The sequence below is a fragment of the Melospiza melodia genome, chromosome 14, assembly GCF_035770615.1.
Source record: "Melospiza melodia melodia isolate bMelMel2 chromosome 14, bMelMel2.pri, whole genome shotgun sequence".
NCBI classification, from domain to species: domain Eukaryota; kingdom Metazoa; phylum Chordata; class Aves; order Passeriformes; family Passerellidae; genus Melospiza; species Melospiza melodia.
The window spans coordinates 17638344-17657194 of NC_086207.1; the positions used below are offsets into that span (position 1 = coordinate 17638344).

The following is an 18851-nucleotide window of genomic DNA, read 5'->3' on the forward strand; positions in this document are numbered from 1 at the left end:
GATGTCTCCTTCCCAGCAGGTGTGGGGCTGGTGCTGGCCAGGGCAGGGAGGAGATGATGGGCACGTCCCTCCCCTGGTGTCTGTCAGCAGCCGCCTGGGCCCACGGCAGGAGAGGTTTTGGGTTCATGTCCTCAGGCTGTAGCGAGGATGATAGTAACATCCAATTACTCCAAGCACTCACTGTCCCTGCAGTCAGTACTCCTGTGCCCTTCAGCATCCACTGGGAATCAGATGTCACATCTTCAGGGTATGAATCTGCAGCGATTAGGAGGAGGAGGAGGAGGATGCTTTGCCCTGCCACACCTTGGGGGTAACCTCTCTGTCACTGCCTGGAGGGATGAGCTCGTGGTGTGAGAGCTCCTCTTTTAGAGCTGCTTTCCTTCCAAAGCATGTTTATTTTGAACTTAAAATGAGATGACTCTGTTTCCATCCATTTCCAGCATTAACCCTTGGGTTGCTGTTTTCTGTTTCCTCCCACCTGGCATTCTGTAGTACCGTTCCCATCACTGACAAGGCCCATGGACAATGGGAGGCTGCTGGAGCAGTACCAGTGTCCAGAGGATCCTGATGTCCCCAAGAGACCCAGCAGCAGCTCAGGTGTGGCGCTGCCACTCTGCTTTTCAGCTCTGTGGAGGGGAGCTGTGTGCTCGTGCCCAGGAGGATGGGCAGTGCCTGGTACCCTGTTGGCACCAGGGTGTGTGGCCAGGGCACTGTGGGTGCTGCCAGAGAGCTGGTGCCCCCGGGAGAACTGACCTGGCTGTGTCCCCACTAGTTGCCCTCGTCTGGGTATTTTTAGCAGCAAAATGTTGTTTGGTTGTGAGAAGGAGGAGGGCGGCTGCGGGAGGGGAAGCTGGGTGGCTGTGATAGGGCAGCTCCTTCCGTGGGCAGTGCCTGAGCAGCTCCAGCCACCGGGGCCAGACCCCTCTGAGGGTCAGCACTGGATCCCATCCCATCCCATCCCATCCCATCCCATCCCATCCCGATCCCATTGGGAACCTCTGCTGACTCCAAAGCTCACACCATGAGCCTCCCCACATGGGGCCAGTGATGGCCCAGGAATCCTCAGTGCTGAGAGTGCCCCCATCCCATCCCATCCCATCCCATCCCATCCCATCCCATCCCATCCCATCCCATCCCATCCCATCCCATCCCATCCCATCCCATCCCATCCCATCCCATCCCATCCCATCCCATCCCATCCCATCCCATCCCATCCCTCCCCCTCAGAGCCCAGCTAAGCTGCACCCACCCTGACAGGGGCTGGGAGGGCTGGCAGGGGCCAGTGTTCCTTGAGCTCCAGCTCCCAGGCGCCAGCAGCTGTTTTTAGCCCAGAGAAAGTCCAATGTTTTGAGATTTTCTATTTTGAGCAGTAAAGCTCAAGAAGTGGAGCAGCCCCTGACCTCCGGGTGTCTGTGCAGAGCGAGGCAGGCAGCCAGGCAGGGTGGGTGTGGGGCGCTTTCTGCCCCCCAAGGGGAATGTGGTTGTCCCTGGGTCTTCCCCCCACAGCTGCCTCTGTGGCCTCTTGCACGTCGGGCTGTGCTGGAGCCTGTTCCCATGCGATCCCATCTCTGACACTCACAGGGGAGAACGGCCTTTCTGGCTCTGGGATGTCATTCCTGCTTTCCCTCCTGCAGCAAGATCCCACAACAGTCCCCGAGCAGGATGTGGAGTGTTCCATGCCAGACCTGCAACCCTTGTACCCCGCTGTGGGTACGTGTGTGCCCTCACAGAGCCCCCATGGCGTAGCACAGCTGTCCCAGAGGGGACAGAGAGGCACAGGGCTCGGGCTGGGCTGCTGTGGTGGCACAGCCAGCCCAGCCCAGAGCTGGTGACGCTGCCACGGAGAGGTTTTGTCTCCTCACAGGAGCCATGGAGTCCATCCCCCACACAAGGAGAGTGCTGGGGGGCACAGACATTCATCTGAGAGTGGGGAGGGCTCACTCAGCAAGTTGTCACCACACTGCTGTGTGGGGTGGTGCGGGTGGCAAAAGGTGCTGGCAGTCAGTGCTGCCTTCTGGGCTCCCTGCAGGCAGACGCCAGCCCCAGGCACAGGATTTGGTCCCGTTTTATTCAATCCTGCAGTTCCAGAAGCACCTCGAGCTGCACACTGGCACTGCCATCCAGGGCCTGTGGTGTGGCTGGGTGCTGTGAATGCTGAGCAGGGCTGGGGGCCACGTCCCCAGTGTCCCAGCGGGTCCCTAAGAGCGGTGCCGGTGCGGGACGGCCAGGAGCCGGCGGAAGGCAGCTCGGAAGTCCCGGTTGAAGAGGGTGTAGATGAGGGGGTTGACGCTGCTGTTGCAGTAGCCGATCCAGAAGAAGAAGTTGAAGAGGGGCTTGGAGACACGGCAGCCCTGCCCACAGAGAGCCCCCAGGCTGTAGGTGAAGAAGAAGGGGAACCAGCACAGCACGAAGGCGCCCATCACCACAGCCAGCACCACGGTGAAGCGCCGCTCCCTCGCCCTCACCAGCCGCCGGCGGCACAGCAGCACGCTCTGGTGCTGGCTCCGACGGCGCCATCTCAGCATCCCCACACCCGACACCTTTCCGTCACCGCTGGCAGGGCGCGGGGAGCGGGCAGCGAGCAGGGCGGCCGTGCGCCCGGCGGTCAGGCGGTAGATGCGGCAGTACACGGCCACCATGACGAGGCAGGGCACGAAGAAGGAGGCGGCGCAGGAGGCCAGCACGTACCAGGTCTCCTGGCTCAGCTGGCACTCCCGCCCGCCCGGCCGCGGCCGCAGGAGGGGTGGCAGTGCCACCAGGGCCGCTGCCGCCCACACCGCCCCGATCATGGCCCTGACCCGCCGCGGGTTCCGGCGCAGGTTGAGCCGCGCCGCCCGTGTCACGGCCCAGTAGCGGTCGAGGCTGATGGCGCAGAGGTGCCCGATGGACGCCGTGCACAGCAGCACGTCCAGCGCCAGGTACAGGCTGCACCACAGCCCGCCAAAGTACCAGTAGCCCATCACCTCGTTGGCCAGCGAGAAGGGCAGCACGAGGACGGCCACCAGGATGTCTGCCGAGGCCAGGGACACGAGGAAGAGGTTCTGTGGGGCTTGCAGGGCCCGGCTGGTGGAGATGGCCACCACCACCAGAGCGTTGCCCAGCAGCGTGGCCAGCAGGACGGCCAGGGCTGCCAGCAAGATGAGCCCCGTGGCTGCGGGTGAGTGTGGGGCGCTGCTGGCGCCGCTGCCGTTACCCGAGGTGTTGGGAAGGGCGCTGCCCGGCTCCATGCTGGCCCGGCCCCTCACGCAGATGAAGCCCCATGGGGCTTTCCCCCACCCTGCTCACCGGTCCCGGAGTGGCTGTGGGCGCAGTCCCAGAATCGCTGAGTCCCTGGGGGTTCTCCTGGCTGCCACCACTCCTGCACTGACCCGGTCTGGTGGCGAGGTCGTCCTGGCCCGGTGGTTGCCCGGCTGGGCATGCAGGACAGCGGCGGGGCCAGGAGCACCGAGAGGCTCCCACGGCAGCGCTGCTGGCTCTGCTGGTCCCAGGCCGGAGGAGGGCGGGCAGGAAGGAGGGAGGGAGGGAAGGGTGGGCCGATATCACTGGCAGGAACCCAAACATCTGTGGGCAGTGGGAGAAGCTGTTATTGCCATTTAAAGGGCTCCCTTCAGGGTCACCACGGCAGGAGAGCTCCAGCCACGCGTGCCAGGGTGCCCGGTGGTGCAAGGGCACTGCAACCCAACCATCCTGAATCATCATCCTGCTGATCCCAGCTCAGCAGCACCAAGCAGCCCAGGACCTTGCTTGGCTGTCCCATGCTGTGCCTCGATCACTGATATGCTGCTGTGGCACACAGTGGGGTGCTTTGGACCCTGCCAGCTCAGCCCTTTGGGGACAAGGTGGGGGGAAAGAAGATGCTGCTTGTGACGGCTCAGTACAGGTGGCTACAGAGCTCGGGGTTTAGCTGTGGCATCATTACCATGTGCCCCACAGCACGAGCTGAGTGTTTGGTGTGTCCCCAGCACAAGCTGGGCTGAGCAGTGATGGTGTGAGGGGTACCTGTGACAGAGGGAGGACCCAAAGAGACACACACAGGGGTGTCAGCACTCCCCCTTTATTAGACACAGCTGAGCAGGGACAGGGGACACCAGGGGCCGCAGGAGCAGCAGCCCGGGTGAGCACTGCCAGCTAGAGCCGTGTGGCACCGTGCGGGAGCGGGCGAGGGGAGCCCACCCGCGTGCTGGGGCTGGGCATCTCCTCGGGGTAGGAGAGGGCAGGGTTGTCCAGCCCCAGCCTGGCCTTGTCGCGGGGAGCGCCCTCGGGCTCCTCCCAGCCCTCGGGGCTGCGGCAGCGGTCGGTGCAGCACAGCGTGGCCTGGGTGATGACACGGTCCAGCGGCTGCAGCGAGTGCATCCAGGCCGGGAGGAAGTCCCAGGTCTGCAGCCACTTGGGCAGGCGCCCGGGGCTGTGCGCCTGCAGCGCGTTCACCAGCCCCACGAAGAAGAGGAGGGCGAGGAAGGGCGCGCCCACCCCCACCAGCGCCCGCCAGCCCGCCATGGAGATGCCGAAGATGAGGGAGGGCAGCAGGAGGAAGCAGATGATGAGGTAGAGCACGGCAAACCAGCGGTACTTGGCCGTGCGCTCGCCCAGCGCCTTGGCCATGCGGATGGGCAGGCGGGTGAAGGGTAGCGGGTACCACAGCAAGATGCCCGAGATGTTGAAGAAGAAGTGGCACAGAGCAATCTGCAAGGATGGCATCCTCATCAGGTGGGGCACGTGGGCATCCCCCAGCCTCTTCCCTGCCTGCTGACCCCATCCAGCCCATCCACAGCCCTGGACTGACTCTACCTGGAAGGAGCTGGCCAGCTTGTCCCCAGGGCTGGCCAGGGCAGCCAGGATGGCAGTGGTGGTGGTGCCAATGTTTGAGCCCAGGGTCAGTGGGTAGGCACGCTCAATGCTGATCACCCCCAGGCCTGTGGGAGAGGCACCCTGTCACTCCTGGCAGTGCCATCCCCATGCTCTCCCAGGTAGGCCCAGCTCCTTTTGTCCCTCTGAGTGCTTTAGCACCCACAGGCCAGGGGATGACACACGGCAGGGCGTGAGGAGTGTCTGGGACTCACCGATCAGGGGTGTGATGGCCGAGGTGAAGACAGAGCTGCTCTGCACCACGAAGGTCATCCCAGCACCCACCACCATGGCGAAGTACCCGGTGAGCCAGCTGAGCGGGTGTGGCAGGTCTGCCAGGGCATGGCCAGGGCATGGACACAAACAGGGACATGGCCATGGCCACATCAGGCCTGGGGGCCAGGGGCAGCCAGGGACGGGTCTGAGGATGGCAGGTGGAGATGGGCATGGGTGGCCCATGGGTGGCATCTGGTCCCCATCCTACTCACCAGTGTTGATGACCTTCTGGATGGCTTTGGCCACCTGCCCCTTGAGCAGGGAGTTGAGGAGTTTGACCAGGAGGATGAGGCAGGTGCAGAGCACGACAAGGGACCCGGCCAGCAGCACCAGCCCCACGGCCAGGTCGGGCAGTGGTGTGTCGGTGAAGAGGTGCTCACCTGCCCCACAGCACGGCTGGACAAGGGGCTGGGGCTGGCCCGGCCCCGCTCACAACCTGCCCCCGCAGACAGCCCCACACCTGGACCCCAGTGCAACATCTCCCAGCCCTCTCCAATACTTCTCCATCACACGTACAACCCCCAGCCCCACTTGCACCTCTCCAGCCCCATGCCCTGTGCCCCAGCCCTGCCCAAGCCCTCCACAGCCACTCACACTTCTTCCTGGTGACGTTGTGAAGGACCTCAATGCCCTTAGTGCTGCAGTGCCCAGGGGATGTGCAGTTTGGGGGCGTCCCAAGCCCCACAGAGGCCATCTGCAGGGAGAAGGTGGGCTACAGCTAGCTCCAGTGCCCTCCAGCCCTTGCCCACCACCCATCCTCTGTGGGAGTGTTTGGTGACCCCAGCAAGGCCACGGGCCCCTCACCTGTGGGGTTGCAGGGCCACACCAGACGCGGATGAGGCTCCGGTTGCGCAGGCTCTCGTCCCCTGTGGCGATGCCCGTGATCACAGACTTGTCCAGCTGCAACAACACACGGTTGGAGAGGCCACCTGGGGGCTAACAGCACCCACAGGCTGGGGACATCTTCACTGGCATGGGGACACCACTGCCAGCCTGGAGACACTGGGATACAACCGCCATCAAAGGGACACCAGTGCTGGGGACATCACCACCAGCCTGGGGCATACATAACAGCTGAGGAGACCTGGATGATGAGCTTGGTGAAGGGCTCTGTGATGATCTTCAGCAGGTCAGGGGCATCTTTCCCGCTGCGGATGTTGAAGGTGGCCACAACCAGGCGGGTGACGTGGTGCAGGTACCCACTGACCACCTCCAGCGGCAGCAGCACCAGCACTGACAGCCAGTTGAAGCAATCGTGCACCGTGGCACCAGCGAAGGCCCTGTGCAGCATGACGGAGCTCGTGGGTGTGAGGTGGTGCTGAGGAGCTGCCCCCAGCCCCAGCAGTGTCCCCTGAGCCATGCAGCTCTCACCGTTCGAACTCGCTGCGGTCGCCAGCCTGCATGAGGGCCACGATGGTGTTGGTGACCGAGGTGCCGATGTTGGAGCCCATGATGATGGGGATGGCAGAGCGCACCTCCAGCACTGCGGACAGACAGACAGACCTGCTAGCTTTGCACGGCCCGGCTCAGGGTGAGCCCAGCCAGCCATCCTCTCCCTCGGTCTCTGGTCCCCAGCAGCCTCGTGGGCACACTCACACCCTGAGGAGACCATGCTGACGATGATGGAGGTGGAGGTGGAGGAGCTCTGCACCAGCACGGTCACCAGGATGCCCACCACCAGCCCAGCCACTGGATTGGAGAGGATGGCGTTGTCCTTGAAGATGTCCCCTGCCACTTTACCTGTAAGGGAATGTGAGTGCAGGCTGCTGGCTCTGCCAGTGGCACCAGGTTCCCGGGCATCCCTGCCACCCTACTACCTCCAGCCAGCTGGAAGGCAGAGCTGAGCACGTCCAGAGAGCACACGAAGAGATACAGGAACCCAAACATCAGGGGCACCTTTAGAAGGGAGACACAGAAGGACTGGACCCTGGCCCAGCACCCGAGCTCTGTGCAAGACAAGAGAGAGTGTTAAACTCCTGCTGTGGCATGGCTCCTACAGCCTTGTGCCACTCTCATGGCTCCTGGCAGCCCAGGGCTCATGTCCCCAGCTATGCCACCTGGCCCAGGGTCCCCTCCATCTCCTCCCACCCTGCAGTGCCTTGTGCCAACTGCCCCATTGCCCCTCAGCTCTTCCCACATCCTCCCAGGACACTGAGGGTCTCCATCAGCACTCCCCTCCCAACCTGGCACCCCACAGTCCTGGCACCCCAGGCGCCTCTGTCAGATCTCTGGGGTGTTCCCCAGCCCAGGTGCTGTGAGACCCCCACGCCCCTGGGGTCTCACCTGGCCTCTGCAGCTCGTCCAAGCCCAGGCAGTGTCCCTGCCAGGGGAGCGCGTCCAGCTCGAAGCGCTCGCGGCCCTCGCGCAGGCGCCCGGGGGAGCCGGGGCAGGGGAAGCCGTGCTCAGGGCAGGGCACGGCGCTGACCGTGAAGGGGCACCCGTGGGCACCGGGCAGCCGGTGCAGGGCTGGGGAGAGACAGCAGCTGTGTTACAGCACAGTTACCTCCCTGCAGAGCAGGGCCCAGCACTGCCTGGGACAGCGCCTGGCCAGAAGCAGAGCTGAGGAAGAGGAGGAGGAGGAAGAGGAGGAGGAGGAGGGCTGGGGGCACCTACCTTGGGGGCTGGGGCAGTAGGCAAACTGTGGCCCGTGCACAACCCTTCCTCCCCGCACCGGGCAGCGCCCGGGCAGGACGGGGCTCTCGGTCCGGTAGGGCAGCATGGCTCCTGCTGAGGCTGAGCAGAGGTGGCTGCGTGTCACCACAGCTGTGCTGCACCAGCTGCCACGTCCCCCCAGATCCCTGCAGTGCTGGCACCGCTGAGGAGCACCATGCCATCATCTGTTGGGCCACCAGCTGCTGCTGTGCCACCCCAAGGGCAGGCAGGGTAGGCAGGGCAGGCAGGGCAGGCAGGAAGGGGACTCCTCCTGCCCAGGGCCCGGCTCACCTGGGGCTGGCCGGGCACTCAGGGCAGTGCCACTTCCACATGCCACATCCACGCGTCCCTCCAGCGAAGTGGCCTGTGGGGCACCACGGCCCTTTATACACAGGCCAAGAGCAAAGTCTAAGGAGCCCCGTGTCGCCCCTCGCCTCCGCTGGCTGCTCACCTCCTCCCCAGAAATTCCTGCAGTTAATGGGTAACCCCCACCACATCCTGGTCAGCCAGGGCGGGATGGGGCACGTGCCCCCGGGGTACCGGGGCACTCCTGGGCTCGGGGTGAGCTCAGTGAGCTCAGCTGCCATGGGGATGAGCAGAGCCGGGCACTGCTGGGGCCCAGAGCCCAGGAGGTGATGCTGGAGGAGCCTCAGCTCTCCATCATTTGGTGCCAGGTGGTTCATCCACTGCATGAGAGGAGGAGGAGGAGAAGGGCTTGGTGCTGGTGCTGCTGGGGTGTCACAAACCAGAGGTGAGGCCATGCTCACCTCAGTGCCACCACAGCATCAGCCGTGAGGGATCAGCTCTGCCCAGGGCACAATGGCCTCACTCCCAGGGCATTGGAGATGGTTGATGCCAACACCAGTATGATCAATCCCCATGTCCTGCCACTGGTGGTGATGGTGGCACACAGCCGGGCTCAGTGTGGGGCTGAGGGCTGTGTGGGGCAGAGCCTTCATCCCCCTGGCACCACATCTTCCCTGGCACCACATCTCCCAGCATGTGCAGTGGGTGAGCAGGAGAGGAGCGAGGCCAGCGCTGCCGTCACCACCTCCTTGGCCCTGTTTATCATTACCTGCTGCTTGCACACCTCCAGCCAAGTTTCCATCCACCCACAGGACACACAGCAAGCTCATGTCCACAGGGGACAGACAGTGGCCAAAGGCTCCTCCAGCCCTGTGCCCGTGGGAGTGGGCACAAAGGGGTGTTCAGTTGCCACATCCCCATTTCCCCAGGATGAAGCACTGCCAGAACTCATTACCATGATGAGCCAGGTGCAAATGAAAGGAAAGATCCCTTGGGTACTGCAGGGCACTCAGGGACAGCCTGGGGACACCTGTGCCACTGCTGGAGCATCACTGAGCCACCTGCACTGCGTCACAGGCTGATGGAGCAGGATGCCCGGGAGGTGGCACAGCAGGGGACGTGTCCTGCCTCCGCAGGGCCTGGGGACCCTTCTGCCCAGGGGTGTAGCTGGTGTGCCATGGGCTGGTGTCCCTGGTGTCCGCGCTTGCCCCGTGCCCGGGGGCTCTTGGCCAGCTGCCCCCACAATCATTAACCCAGTGAGGCCCTGGCAGCTCTGGCTGTCACTCATTGACAGGGTTGGGGCTGAAGTCCTTGGCCATGCCGGCCCTGCAGCTTCCCCTGCTCCACCAGCAGCGCTGGGTAAACAAGCTCCTGGCACTGCCCCTCGCTGCCAGTCAGGGTGGCACTGGAGCCCAGGGCTGGCCCAGCTCTGCCATGGCCCTGGGAAGGCTCTGTGGGGAGAGGAGGGTTGAGGGGACATTGCTGCTGGGAAAAGCACAATCCAGCCCTGATGGCAGAGGAAGGACAGAAAGGAACCTCCAGGCAATGCTCTTTATTTCCCCTGGTTCCACAGCACAGACAGAACTGAGCAGCATCACAGAGACACAGGAGGGCTCTGACTAAGGCCACAGGGCTGCGGCTGGCTGTGGCAGCATAGGGCTGGGTGGCCATGCCCCCATCTCTGGGCAAGCCTGGGGGCCCTGGGTCACCCCTCTGCCTCTGGCCAGGCAGTGGTGGTGCAGTGGTTACCCAAGGCACAGCCAGGAGGGGCTCTGGCAAGGATGGAGGGATCTCCTGGCTGTTGTTGGGGGAACATCTCCATTGCAGATTCTGTCTGGGACCTCTGCGGACACCGGGCTGCTGGGCATGGGGACCAGCAGTGCCCAGCCAGGACTGGCAGATGGAGGCTCCAGGCTCCTGGCAGGAATGACAGGCTGGGCACACACTGGGGACCGGCACACCAGGCTGAGGTGCTCACACCCAGGGCTGCTGCATTCTGCTGGCACCAAGCAGAGCTGTCCTGCAGGCTGAGCACCCACACCCCAGTGGGGATGGGGCAGGGGAGATGGGGATTTGCTCCTGCCTGTCCCTCAGCAGCCGCCCACACAGGATCTCCGGCAGGGAGGAGGAGGAGGAGGAGGAGGAGGAGGAGGAGGAGGAGGAGGAAGGCTTTTTTGGCACCATCTGCTGGCTCTGCCTCTGGCTGCCCGGGGCAGGAACCACGTACCCTGCTCCAAGCAGTGCTGCTGTGGCAGGATCAGGCCACGCTCACGCAATGCAGACGTAACAGCCTGCCCAGGGCACAGCCTGGCAGGGCCACGCTCACCCTCCCCAGCAAGGGTGGACTTGCAAATCAACAACGGGGCAGCCCCGTTCCCACGGGGCCAGGGCTGCATCTGGCTCTGAGCTCGGGGCACAAGTTCTGCTGACCCTGCCTGCCCACAGCACTGCAGCTCAGGACTGGAGCCTGCCTTTCCTCCCCACCCAGCCTGTCCATCCTGCACACCCTGCAGCTGGAAGGGAGCTTTCCCCACCCAGAGAGCGAGCGGGGCTGTGTGACACAGGCAGGATGTGCTGGGCAGGGCAGGGGCACTGGGCAGGGCAGTGCCAGGGACGTTGCAAAGTGCTTTGCAACGAGGGTTCAGACTATGTACAAGAGTCCCTTGGTGTGCACCGGGATGTGGCCCCACAGCGGGGCATGGCAGCTGCTCAGCCACTCACAGGACACGACGTGACAGCGTGGGACGGGACGTGGATGGATCTGCAGTCTGGGCAGTGTCAGCAGTGCAGGGCAGGGGCTGTCGGGCCCCTCTCGAACCCTGGCATGGCCTGGGGGTGCCACACGCCGGGTGTGGACGTGCAGCAGCACTCATCAGAGCTTGTGGTCCAACGAAGGCTGAGCCAGAGCAGGCTCTTCCTGAGGGCAGCTGCTTCCCTCAGAGCCAGCCTGAGGGGCACTGGGCTGCTGTGACCCCTCGCAGGCGCTGCTGTCCTGCACGGGGAGCTGGAGGAAGTCGGGCAGGACCAGGTCCTCCTTAGAGAGCAGCCCACGCTGGTCGTTGGCCCGGCAGCTCTGGGCACGGTTCAGCAGCTCCACCAGCCCTGGGGAAATGCAGATCATGCACCTGAGCCAGGCACTGGGGCTTTGTCCCAGCACCTCAGCTGCCCTCTCCACCTGATATGACCCTGAACGTGTCCCAGGCACAGCACTGGCACCTTCTCCCCGCTCCACACCAGACCCCAAGTCCCCACAGCCCATTCCCATCTCAGTGGGACCCTGCAGCCATCCCCAGCACACCAGGAGTGGCTCTGCACCCCTCAGCCCGTGCTTTGCCCCAGCCCCTTAGCATTCAGGCATGCCAGCTCTCACCTTCCAGGTCGTACGTGCGGCGGTTGAGGTTCATGGCAGCTGAAGATTGTGGCCTGGAGAAGGAGGAGGGCATCTCCCATCGTGTGTCAGGCTCTGCTCCTGTTGGGCTCCCCTCCTGCAATGAGCAGCCCAGGCCTCAGCCACAGGCAAGGAGGCACCACAGCCTGGGCTGTGTCCCCATCGCCCTCCCACAGCCTGGCTCCTGCCCTGGCACCACTGCCCAGCCCTGTGGCAGGTGCTGGGGCCACAGCAGGGCCCAGCTTCCCTGTGGAGCATGACAGCAGTTGAGAGGGCATCTCTGACCAGGGCTGGTGGGATTTGATGCTCACCTCACTCCGGAGCAGAGAGGAGGCAGCCGCAGCCTCAGCGCTCCCCATCACTCGCACGTCTGCAAGGGAAGGGACGCTCAGGGCCCCATTCCAGCATCCTGGTGCTGGCCAGGCAGGGACAGGAGGGACCCTGTCCCATGGCCAGCAGAAAACAGCCTCACCCTCTGGGTGCCCTTCAGGGTGATGTGGCTTAAGGGGACATAGTTTGGAGGACACTTTACCTGCTGGTGTTTCCAAGACAAGTTTCTGAGCAGACACTGTGCTGACCAGCTTCTCCAAGTCCAGGGTGGCTGGCTCACCTTGCTGCAACAGGAACAGCAGCCAGTGTCACACTCACTGTGGCACGGAAAGGCGGCCAGGCTGAGGACCCGTCTGGTCAGGAAACACCCCCTGGTCCCTCCCAGCACAGAGCAGGATGTCACAGCCCATCCCAAAACAGGGATTGTAGGAGCTCACAGGCACACAGCGCCGCTCCCCACTGCCTGCTGAGAGCCAGCAGCCCCTGGCCTGACCCCAAACGCAGGGTTCCCCCAAAGCAGGGGGCTGGCCGTGCCCCCAGGCTCCTCACCCTGCGCAGCAGCGCCTGCTCCACGCTCACACCGTACTTGCCCAGCACGGGCTGCAGCGCCTCCCGGATGCGCTTGGTTGACTTGGCTGTGATGCGGATGGTCTTGTTGAGGGAGGAGATTTCCAGGCTGCAGAGGGGGACAAGAGGTGGCTGCAGGCAGGAGCAGAGCCAGGGCACGCGGGACTGCCTGGGGGACTGGGTTTGAGGCACTGTGCGTGGCCAACAGCATCAGCCCCAAAGCTCCCTGTCACAGACATCTTTTATGAAAAGTCCTTTCTTTAGGATTTTTCCTCCTGAGAAGCTGAGAGGCTTCAAGAACAAAATTTAAACAATGCTTATCTGCTGCTGTGAAATGCAACAAGTAGATCTTTGATTAGCCCATGTTAGTTGTTTTTAATTAACAGCTAATCACAGTCAGCTGGCTCGAACAAAGAGTCCAAGCCACAAGCATTTGTAATCATTCTTTTTTCTATTCATAGCTGGCCTTCTGATGAAATCCTTTCTTCTATTCTTTTAGTATAGTTTTAATGTAATATATATCATAAAATAATAAATCAAGCCTTCTGAAACATGGAGTCAGATCCTCATCTCTTCCCTCATCCTAAGACCCCTGTGAGCACGGTCACAGCTCCCACTCACTCAAAGCTTATCCTGTTCTCCAGCTTCACCTCCTGGTCTGCCAGCACGGAGCACTCCTGGTCCAGCACCAACGCTTTCTGCAGGACACAAACCATCAGGAGAGAGCCAGCACAGTGGTCCCGGCACAGGGATGGCTTGGCTGGCACAAACCCTGCTCCCCCCTGCCGGCCCTACCTGCTCATTGCCCACCAGGAACACCTTGATGTCGGGCAGGCTGAAGCCGCGTTTCTCGCACAGCCCGGCCAGCATGTCCCGGATGGAGTGGCCGGGCCGGACAGAGGCCAGCGAGGCCGTGCCATCGGGCAGGTACACACAGCAGTACTTCATGGGCTTGCCTGGCAGCTCCGCCTCGCTGCCCCCCAGGCTCTTCTGCTGGCCCTGAGGGAGGGATGTGGCAGGATGAGCCCAGCCAGAGGCAGCGTGGTGCCCTGGCAGTGCCGTGGTGCCCACTCACCTCCGTGCAGGGGCTGGTGGCTGTGCTGGCCGAGGACAAGAAGCCGAGGTCCAGGCTGGCGGAGGAGTTGAGTGAGCCCTGGGACTCCCTCCACAGCATGGCGCTCCTGCTGCCTTCTCCCCCCTCTAGGACAGACAGAGGGACGGTGGTGGGGACATGAACAGCCCTGAGGCCCCTCTGTCCTGCTGAGCAGAGCACCCACCTGCCCAGGAGGGCTCCCGCCGCTCTCCCTTCCTGAAGGAGCGCTGCAGGCTGCGGCTGGCACTGCTGCCCGCCGTCTCCACGCCCAGGGGCAGCGACTTGCCCAGCTTCAGCTTCGTCTTCTGGGGTGAATTGAGCAGCATCTCAGCATGGCAACACCTGAGGGTCCCCCTTCCCTTTCCCTGGTGCCCTGGCTGCTTGTCTGTGCCCAGCCTGGGGCTGAGCAGCAGGGAGGGGACCCAGCACCTTGGGGATGTGTCCCCATTGCCCTTTGCCCCTGACTCACCTTGCTGAGGTCAGGAGGGGGGCTGCTGCTGCGGGAGTGGGGCCGCAGGTCAGGCAGGGGCTGGCCCTGGCTCTCTGCCCGCAGGCAGGCCTGGTACAGGGGGGATTTCACAAAACGTGTGTAGCTGTCAAACTTCATCAGGTTGAAGATCTGGAAAGGGAGGATGTGTGTCCTTCAGAGCCCTGCACAGCTCCAGGCTCCGGGCACTGCCCCATGGCACAGCCCCACGGTGACAGCAGTGATGCTGTGTGACGTGTGGGGTGGTCCCACAGCCGCCCCATCCTGTGGGTGCTGCCTCACCTGGAGCTGCTGGATGCGAAACATGTCTGGGGAGGGGGTGGCCAGCATGTCCTCCCCAATCCAGGCCTGCTTGTCAATGTTCACAGGACTGACCGAGTGGCTGGAGAGGAACTCATCGTAGATGCGCCGTGCCTCCTGGGCCAGCTGGGGGGACAGGAGGCCAGGCTGGGACCAGCAACCCCCTCCTCTACACCACACCAGGGGAGCCCCTGCTCACCCCACAGAGACACCTGAGCCCTGAAGAACCTACCTGCCCTGGGACCAGCTCAGTACCCGGATTTCAGGACCGAGCTCTGGGCACAACACAGCAGTGTCTCCACAGAGGCACAACCTGAGGGAGGAACCATCCCCTGCAGCCACCTGGCTCTGCCCCATGATCCCCTGTCTAGCTCTGCCCTTGGTCTTGTTTGTCTCCCCAGAAACACTCTCCACCCTCTGGCAGGGGAAGCACATCCTGCTCTGTGGGGCAGGCAGTCTCAGCTGTGGCTTTTCAGATGCACATCACATCCATCTCCTTATTCCTTCTGCAAGAGCCCCCAGCCTGCTCAGCCCCCCAGAAGAGGGGTCTGCCAGGACCCCTGGACAGCTCTGCCCACATCCCTCCCAGCAGCTGTGAGCAAAGCTGCCCAGAGCTGGTACCTGCTGCGTGTCACTGGCTGGGATCTGCTGGAAGCGCTCACATGCCTGCCAAAAGTAGACATTTTCAGCACTGAACTCCTTCTTGAGGAACTCCTGCAGGGCAGAGAGAGCTGCTGGCCTGGTGGCACCGTGCCTGTGGGACAGTCGGTGTCCCAGGGTGGACGGGGCAGGGGCTGAGCTCTGGGCTGTGACACTCACAGTGAAGTAGGTGACAGCCACACGGTCCTGCAGCAGCGTCTCGAAGGATTCAGCCCAGCTGACCACAGAGCCCTGGGTGGATCCACACGAGGCTGGTGGCCCTGGCAGGCTGTTCACACTGTGGTTGCTGCCACGGGCCCGGGAGGCATTCAACTCTAAAAGAGAAAAAGTGTCACTTCTGGCTGTGTCCCTGTCCCCCAGTGTCACCCCCCAGCACCAGCAGCCTCCACCTGCCCCATCTGCATCAGACCTGGTGAGTGCTGGGCAGGGAACATGAGGAGCACCACCATGGCATCCTTGGAGGATTGAGCACCAGGATGACACAGCTGGCACTTCCTGGCATGACAGCCCTCCCTGCCAGGGCTGGCAGTTGTGCCCACCCTGGGTGTCACTGTGACTCCACCCGTGACTCATCTCCTGGGGTAAGACAGGCATGGGGAAAGCAGAGTGGAAGGGGACACAGAGGGCACACAGAGTAGAGGGAAGCTTGGAAGATGGGCAGAGGTGCCTGAGCCCACTTTCTCTACTCCTCTGGCCAAGATGAGGGACAGTCCCAGCATGTGGAGGGCACAGAAAATGTCATTTCCAGCTCCCAACCCTGAGGAAACCCCACTTTGGGGAAACCCAGGGTGACCATGTGCTCACAAAGATGGAAGTTCCCAGGGGCAATCCCAGCTTTGGAACTGGTTTGACTGGTGTGCAGCTGAAGCAGGGGGTCATTAACAAGAGAAGATGAGGGCATGGAAGCAGTGCTGTCCTGGCAAAGCTGGCAGGAACAGAGGAGGTGTGTCAGGCTGCTCCTTTGCCAGGCCCCCTGTACTTATCCTCCTGGTGTGCTAAACCACGAATAAATGGGGCCAATAGAGCTAAATAAACCATTTGAGATATCCAGTGCACAGTCAGACCGACAGACAGACAGAGACTCCCTTAGGGAACCTGGGCCTGGCTGGTACCCAGGTTCTCCTTGCCCCAGGAAGCCACTCAGCCCCCTGCACCCCAAAGTGCCAGCTGAGCATCCAGAGGGAGGGACAGGCATCAGGGGCCGTGTGGGAGGGATGGGGGGACATGGCCAGTGCTGGGCAGAGGGCTCAGCCCTGCACCCTCCCATGGCACAGCCTGTGCTGACACAGGACCTCGCTGCCTGCTGGCTCCCTGCCCCTGGCACCCCCTGCCTGTGGGCTTCCCCCTCCCCTGAAGGTGATGCTGGGCTCCTGTCCCTGGGCAGAGAGCAGCCTTACCTCCATCTGACACGGCCGGGCCCTGTGGGAGTGGAAAGAAGAGAGGTCAGAAGGGCTGCGTGGCATTGCTGGCCCGGTGGAGTGGCAGCAGCACCAGGGCAAGCCCAGCTGAGCCCAGAGCGAGAGGCACTGCCAGCAAACACTGCTCTGGTGTTACCTGCCCTGTGGCAGGGGCAGACACAGCACTTCCAACCCAGGGCAGCGAGCAGAGACCTACAAAGGGGGCACAGCCTTTCTCCTAGCCCTCCATGGCCCAGGGCCAGGCCAGCTATTGGGGAAGGGCAGCTGCTATCAGATGTAACCTGCCACCCAAACAAGAAGGGAGGAGAGAAGCAGCCTCCACGGCACAGGAAGAGGAGGGGAGGAGGGGAGGGAAGGAAGGAAGGACAACCACAGCCCCAAGCAGGCAAACTGCCTGTTCCCTCCTTCCCTGGAGCCTGGAGCTACCGGAGGAGATGCCCAAAAGAAGGGACCAGGTGCTGCCAGTGCAGGGCACAGCAGGACGGGGTGTGTGTGCCACCCTAGACAGCAGCCCTGGGGTGGAGTGGCCAAACAGGGAGATGGGCAGAGCCTCCATGGCCAAAGCCCAGCCACGCACTCGCCGCAGGGTGCTGTGCCTCATCCCCTGCTTGGGGCCACTGAAGGGCTGCCCACATTGCAGTGATGCCCCTGGAAGGGGTGCCCACATTCCATGATGCCCCTGGAAGGGGGTACCCACATTCCATGATGCCCTTGGAAGGGGTGCCCACATTGTAGTGATGCCCCTGGAAGGGGTGCCCACATTGTAGTGATGCCCCTGGAAGGGGTGCCCACATTCCATGATGCCCCTGGCCCAGATGGCCGTGCCCCCCACACAGCTCCCGATTGTCTCCATCCCAGACCCACCATCCCAGCCCTGCCTCTCGCTGCCACCCCACCCCACATTCCTCTGCCATGTCCCTTACCCCGGTCCCACGGCCCTCTCTCCTGCCAGCTCCTTGCTCCTCCCCATCCATCCCTGCTGCCGCATCCACACGGACACCAGCGCTGCTGACTCCTGTGACCCCATCCCCATCCCCCTGTCCACCACCCGGTGCCACACATCCCCTACCACGCTGCCCAGCCTCACTCACCCCTGCTGCTCACCGCCCCGGCCCCACACGCGTTACCCACCCCGGACACCGCTGCCTGCCCTAAACCCTCCACAGCTCCGCCTGCTTGGGATGCCCATCCTGCCCTTCCTGCCCAGGAGCCCCGCAACTCCCACCTGCCGGTTTCCCGACTCCACACATCGCTCTGTGTGCCCGTTATCCGCTCCGCACCCTCTGCCCGCCCGCTCCGCGCTCCCGGTACCGAGTCCCCGCCGCGCCGCCGGCCGGGGCAGCCCCGGGGGATGGGCACGGGCGCCCCGGGCACTCACCATGCGCCCGTTGTGGACCACCAGCAGTTTGCCCTTGCCCTGCATGCCTGGCTCGGCCCGGCGCGGCCCGGCCCGGCGCGCTACGGGCGCGGCCCGCGGCCCCGCAGCATCCCCGGCCGGCGGCGCGGCTCTCCCGGCCCGGCCCGGCCCGGCGCTCCCGGCACCGCCACACTACCGCTTTCGGCTCCCACAGGAAGTGTCACCATGGGAACCGAGACCGCAGCGGGGGGAGCGGGGCCGCCCGCCCGCCCGCCCCGCGCCGCCGGCACCGCCCCGGCGGACACCGGCCCCAGCCCCGGGCCGGGAGCCGCCGCTGCGCCTCCGTGCCCGTCCCCGTCTCCATCTGCATCCGCATCCGTTATCCCAGTCCCATCTGCATCCCCGTTTCCCGTCCCCATTCCCATCTGCATCCCTGTTTCCCATCCCCATCCCATTCATTCCCCATCTGCATCCACATCCGCGATCCCGTCTCCATCTGCGTCCTTGTTTCCATCCCCATCCCTGTCCCTGTCTCCATCCACATCTACATCCGTGACCGCATCCCCATCTGCATCCCTGTTCCCAAACCCATGCCAGTCTCCATTCCCAGCTCGGCTGGGGTCACCAGCCCTTTGTCCCCTCCCCGCAGCCTCCCGGCCATCACATCACCCCGGGGAAGGGGCTGCAGGGGCAGGGGGACATCAGCAGGCCCACCCTGGTGCCACCAGGCTGGTGCCACTTGCCCTGGTCACAGAGGGTGTGGGGCTGGCCCCAGCGACAGCGTTTGGGGAGGGCTGCCTGTGCTGTGCGTGCCAGCAGAACCTGGCAGGGAGGAGCAGTGCGCGTGCAGCTTGGAGTCACCAAAGTGATGCCTAAGCAGTTTTGCCCATCTCCTAAGGTCGGGGTTCCATGTTGATCAGCAACCACAAACCAGTGGAGGATATTTTGGGTTATTTGTTAGGAAATCTCAGTAACTAAGAGCGCAGGATAAACCGCAGAGCACCATGGCAACCCGCTCAGTGAAATGCTAATAACGGGGATGTAAGGTGGGTGATTAACCTAGCAAAAGCAGAACCCTAACATTAACTTGGGTGCAGATCTATGCAGAAAAAAATGAAGCTTTCCCACCCTGAGCAGGCAGAAAAGCAGAGCACTACAAGGAGCCAGAGGGC

At 63.3% G+C, this 18851-nt stretch overlaps 3 protein-coding genes across 4 annotated transcripts; all 3 read right to left on the reverse strand.

Annotated features, from left to right (window-relative positions):
* Positions 1-1341: 1341 nt before the first annotated feature.
* LOC134424574 (alpha-2Db adrenergic receptor-like) lies at positions 1342-3449 on the reverse strand. Its single transcript, XM_063168383.1, has one exon. It carries the CDS (start codon positions 3225-3227, stop codon positions 2199-2201), a length of 1029 nt encoding a protein of 342 aa, XP_063024453.1. The 5' UTR covers positions 3228-3449; the 3' UTR covers positions 1342-2198.
* Positions 3450-4038: 589 nt separating this feature from the next.
* SLC34A1 (solute carrier family 34 member 1) lies at positions 4039-8201 on the reverse strand. Its single transcript, XM_063169017.1, has 13 exons — positions 8065-8201; positions 7735-7854; positions 7405-7587; positions 6939-7067; positions 6718-6861; positions 6493-6604; positions 6206-6401; positions 5926-6021; positions 5716-5815; positions 5334-5501; positions 5061-5177; positions 4789-4913; positions 4039-4683 (listed from the first exon to the last, which is right to left on the reverse strand). Exons 2-13 carry the CDS (start codon positions 7838-7840, stop codon positions 4129-4131), a joined length of 2031 nt encoding a protein of 676 aa, XP_063025087.1. The 5' UTR covers positions 7841-7854; positions 8065-8201; the 3' UTR covers positions 4039-4128.
* A 1415-nt stretch (positions 8202-9616) lies between these two features.
* Positions 9617-17791, reverse strand: RGS14 (regulator of G protein signaling 14). Of its 2 annotated transcripts, none has more exons than XM_063169016.1 (15): positions 17701-17791; positions 16302-16323; positions 15064-15218; positions 14866-14958; positions 14227-14370; positions 13927-14076; positions 13642-13759; positions 13440-13564; positions 13160-13363; positions 12986-13062; positions 12347-12473; positions 12000-12081; positions 11779-11837; positions 11450-11564; positions 9617-11181 (listed from the first exon to the last, which is right to left on the reverse strand). In XM_063169016.1, exons 1-15 carry the CDS (start codon positions 17743-17745, stop codon positions 10952-10954), a joined length of 1746 nt encoding a protein of 581 aa, XP_063025086.1. In that variant the 5' UTR covers positions 17746-17791; the 3' UTR covers positions 9617-10951. The 2 variants fall into 2 exon arrangements, with proteins under 2 accessions (XP_063025086.1, XP_063025085.1); XM_063169015.1 differs by having other exon boundaries at positions 13642-13762; positions 17701-17790.
* Positions 17792-18851: the final 1060 nt, after the last annotated feature.

What these genes read in the sequence shown, in the direction of transcription:
- RGS14 (XM_063169015.1), bottom strand. Translation starts at nt 17,745, where the DNA reads ATGCAGGGCAAGGGCAAACTGCTGGTGGTCCACAACGGGCGCATG. An exon ending in GCGGGAGCCCTCCTGGGCAG is followed by an intron (nt 13,565 to 13,641) that starts GTGGGTGCTCTG and finishes TGTCTGTCCTAG; the next exon opens with AGGGGGGAGAAGGCAGCAGG. An exon ending in CCGCACGTACGACCTGGAAG is followed by an intron (nt 11,182 to 11,449) that starts GTGAGAGCTGGC and finishes GCATTTCCCCAG; the next exon opens with GGCTGGTGGAGCTGCTGAAC.
- SLC34A1 (XM_063169017.1), bottom strand. Translation starts at nt 7,840, where the DNA reads ATGCTGCCCTACCGGACCGAGAGCCCCGTCCTGCCCGGGCGCTGCCCG. An exon ending in CAGCATGGTCTCCTCAGGGT is followed by an intron (nt 6,605 to 6,717) that starts GTGAGTGTGCCC and finishes GTCTGTCCGCAG; the next exon opens with TGCTGGAGGTGCGCTCTGCC. An exon ending in GGCCATCACACCCCTGATCG is followed by an intron (nt 4,914 to 5,060) that starts GTGAGTCCCAGA and finishes CCTCTCCCACAG; the next exon opens with GCCTGGGGGTGATCAGCATT.
- LOC134424574 (XM_063168383.1), bottom strand. Translation starts at nt 3,227, where the DNA reads ATGGAGCCGGGCAGCGCCCTTCCCAACACCTCGGGTAACGGCAGCGGC.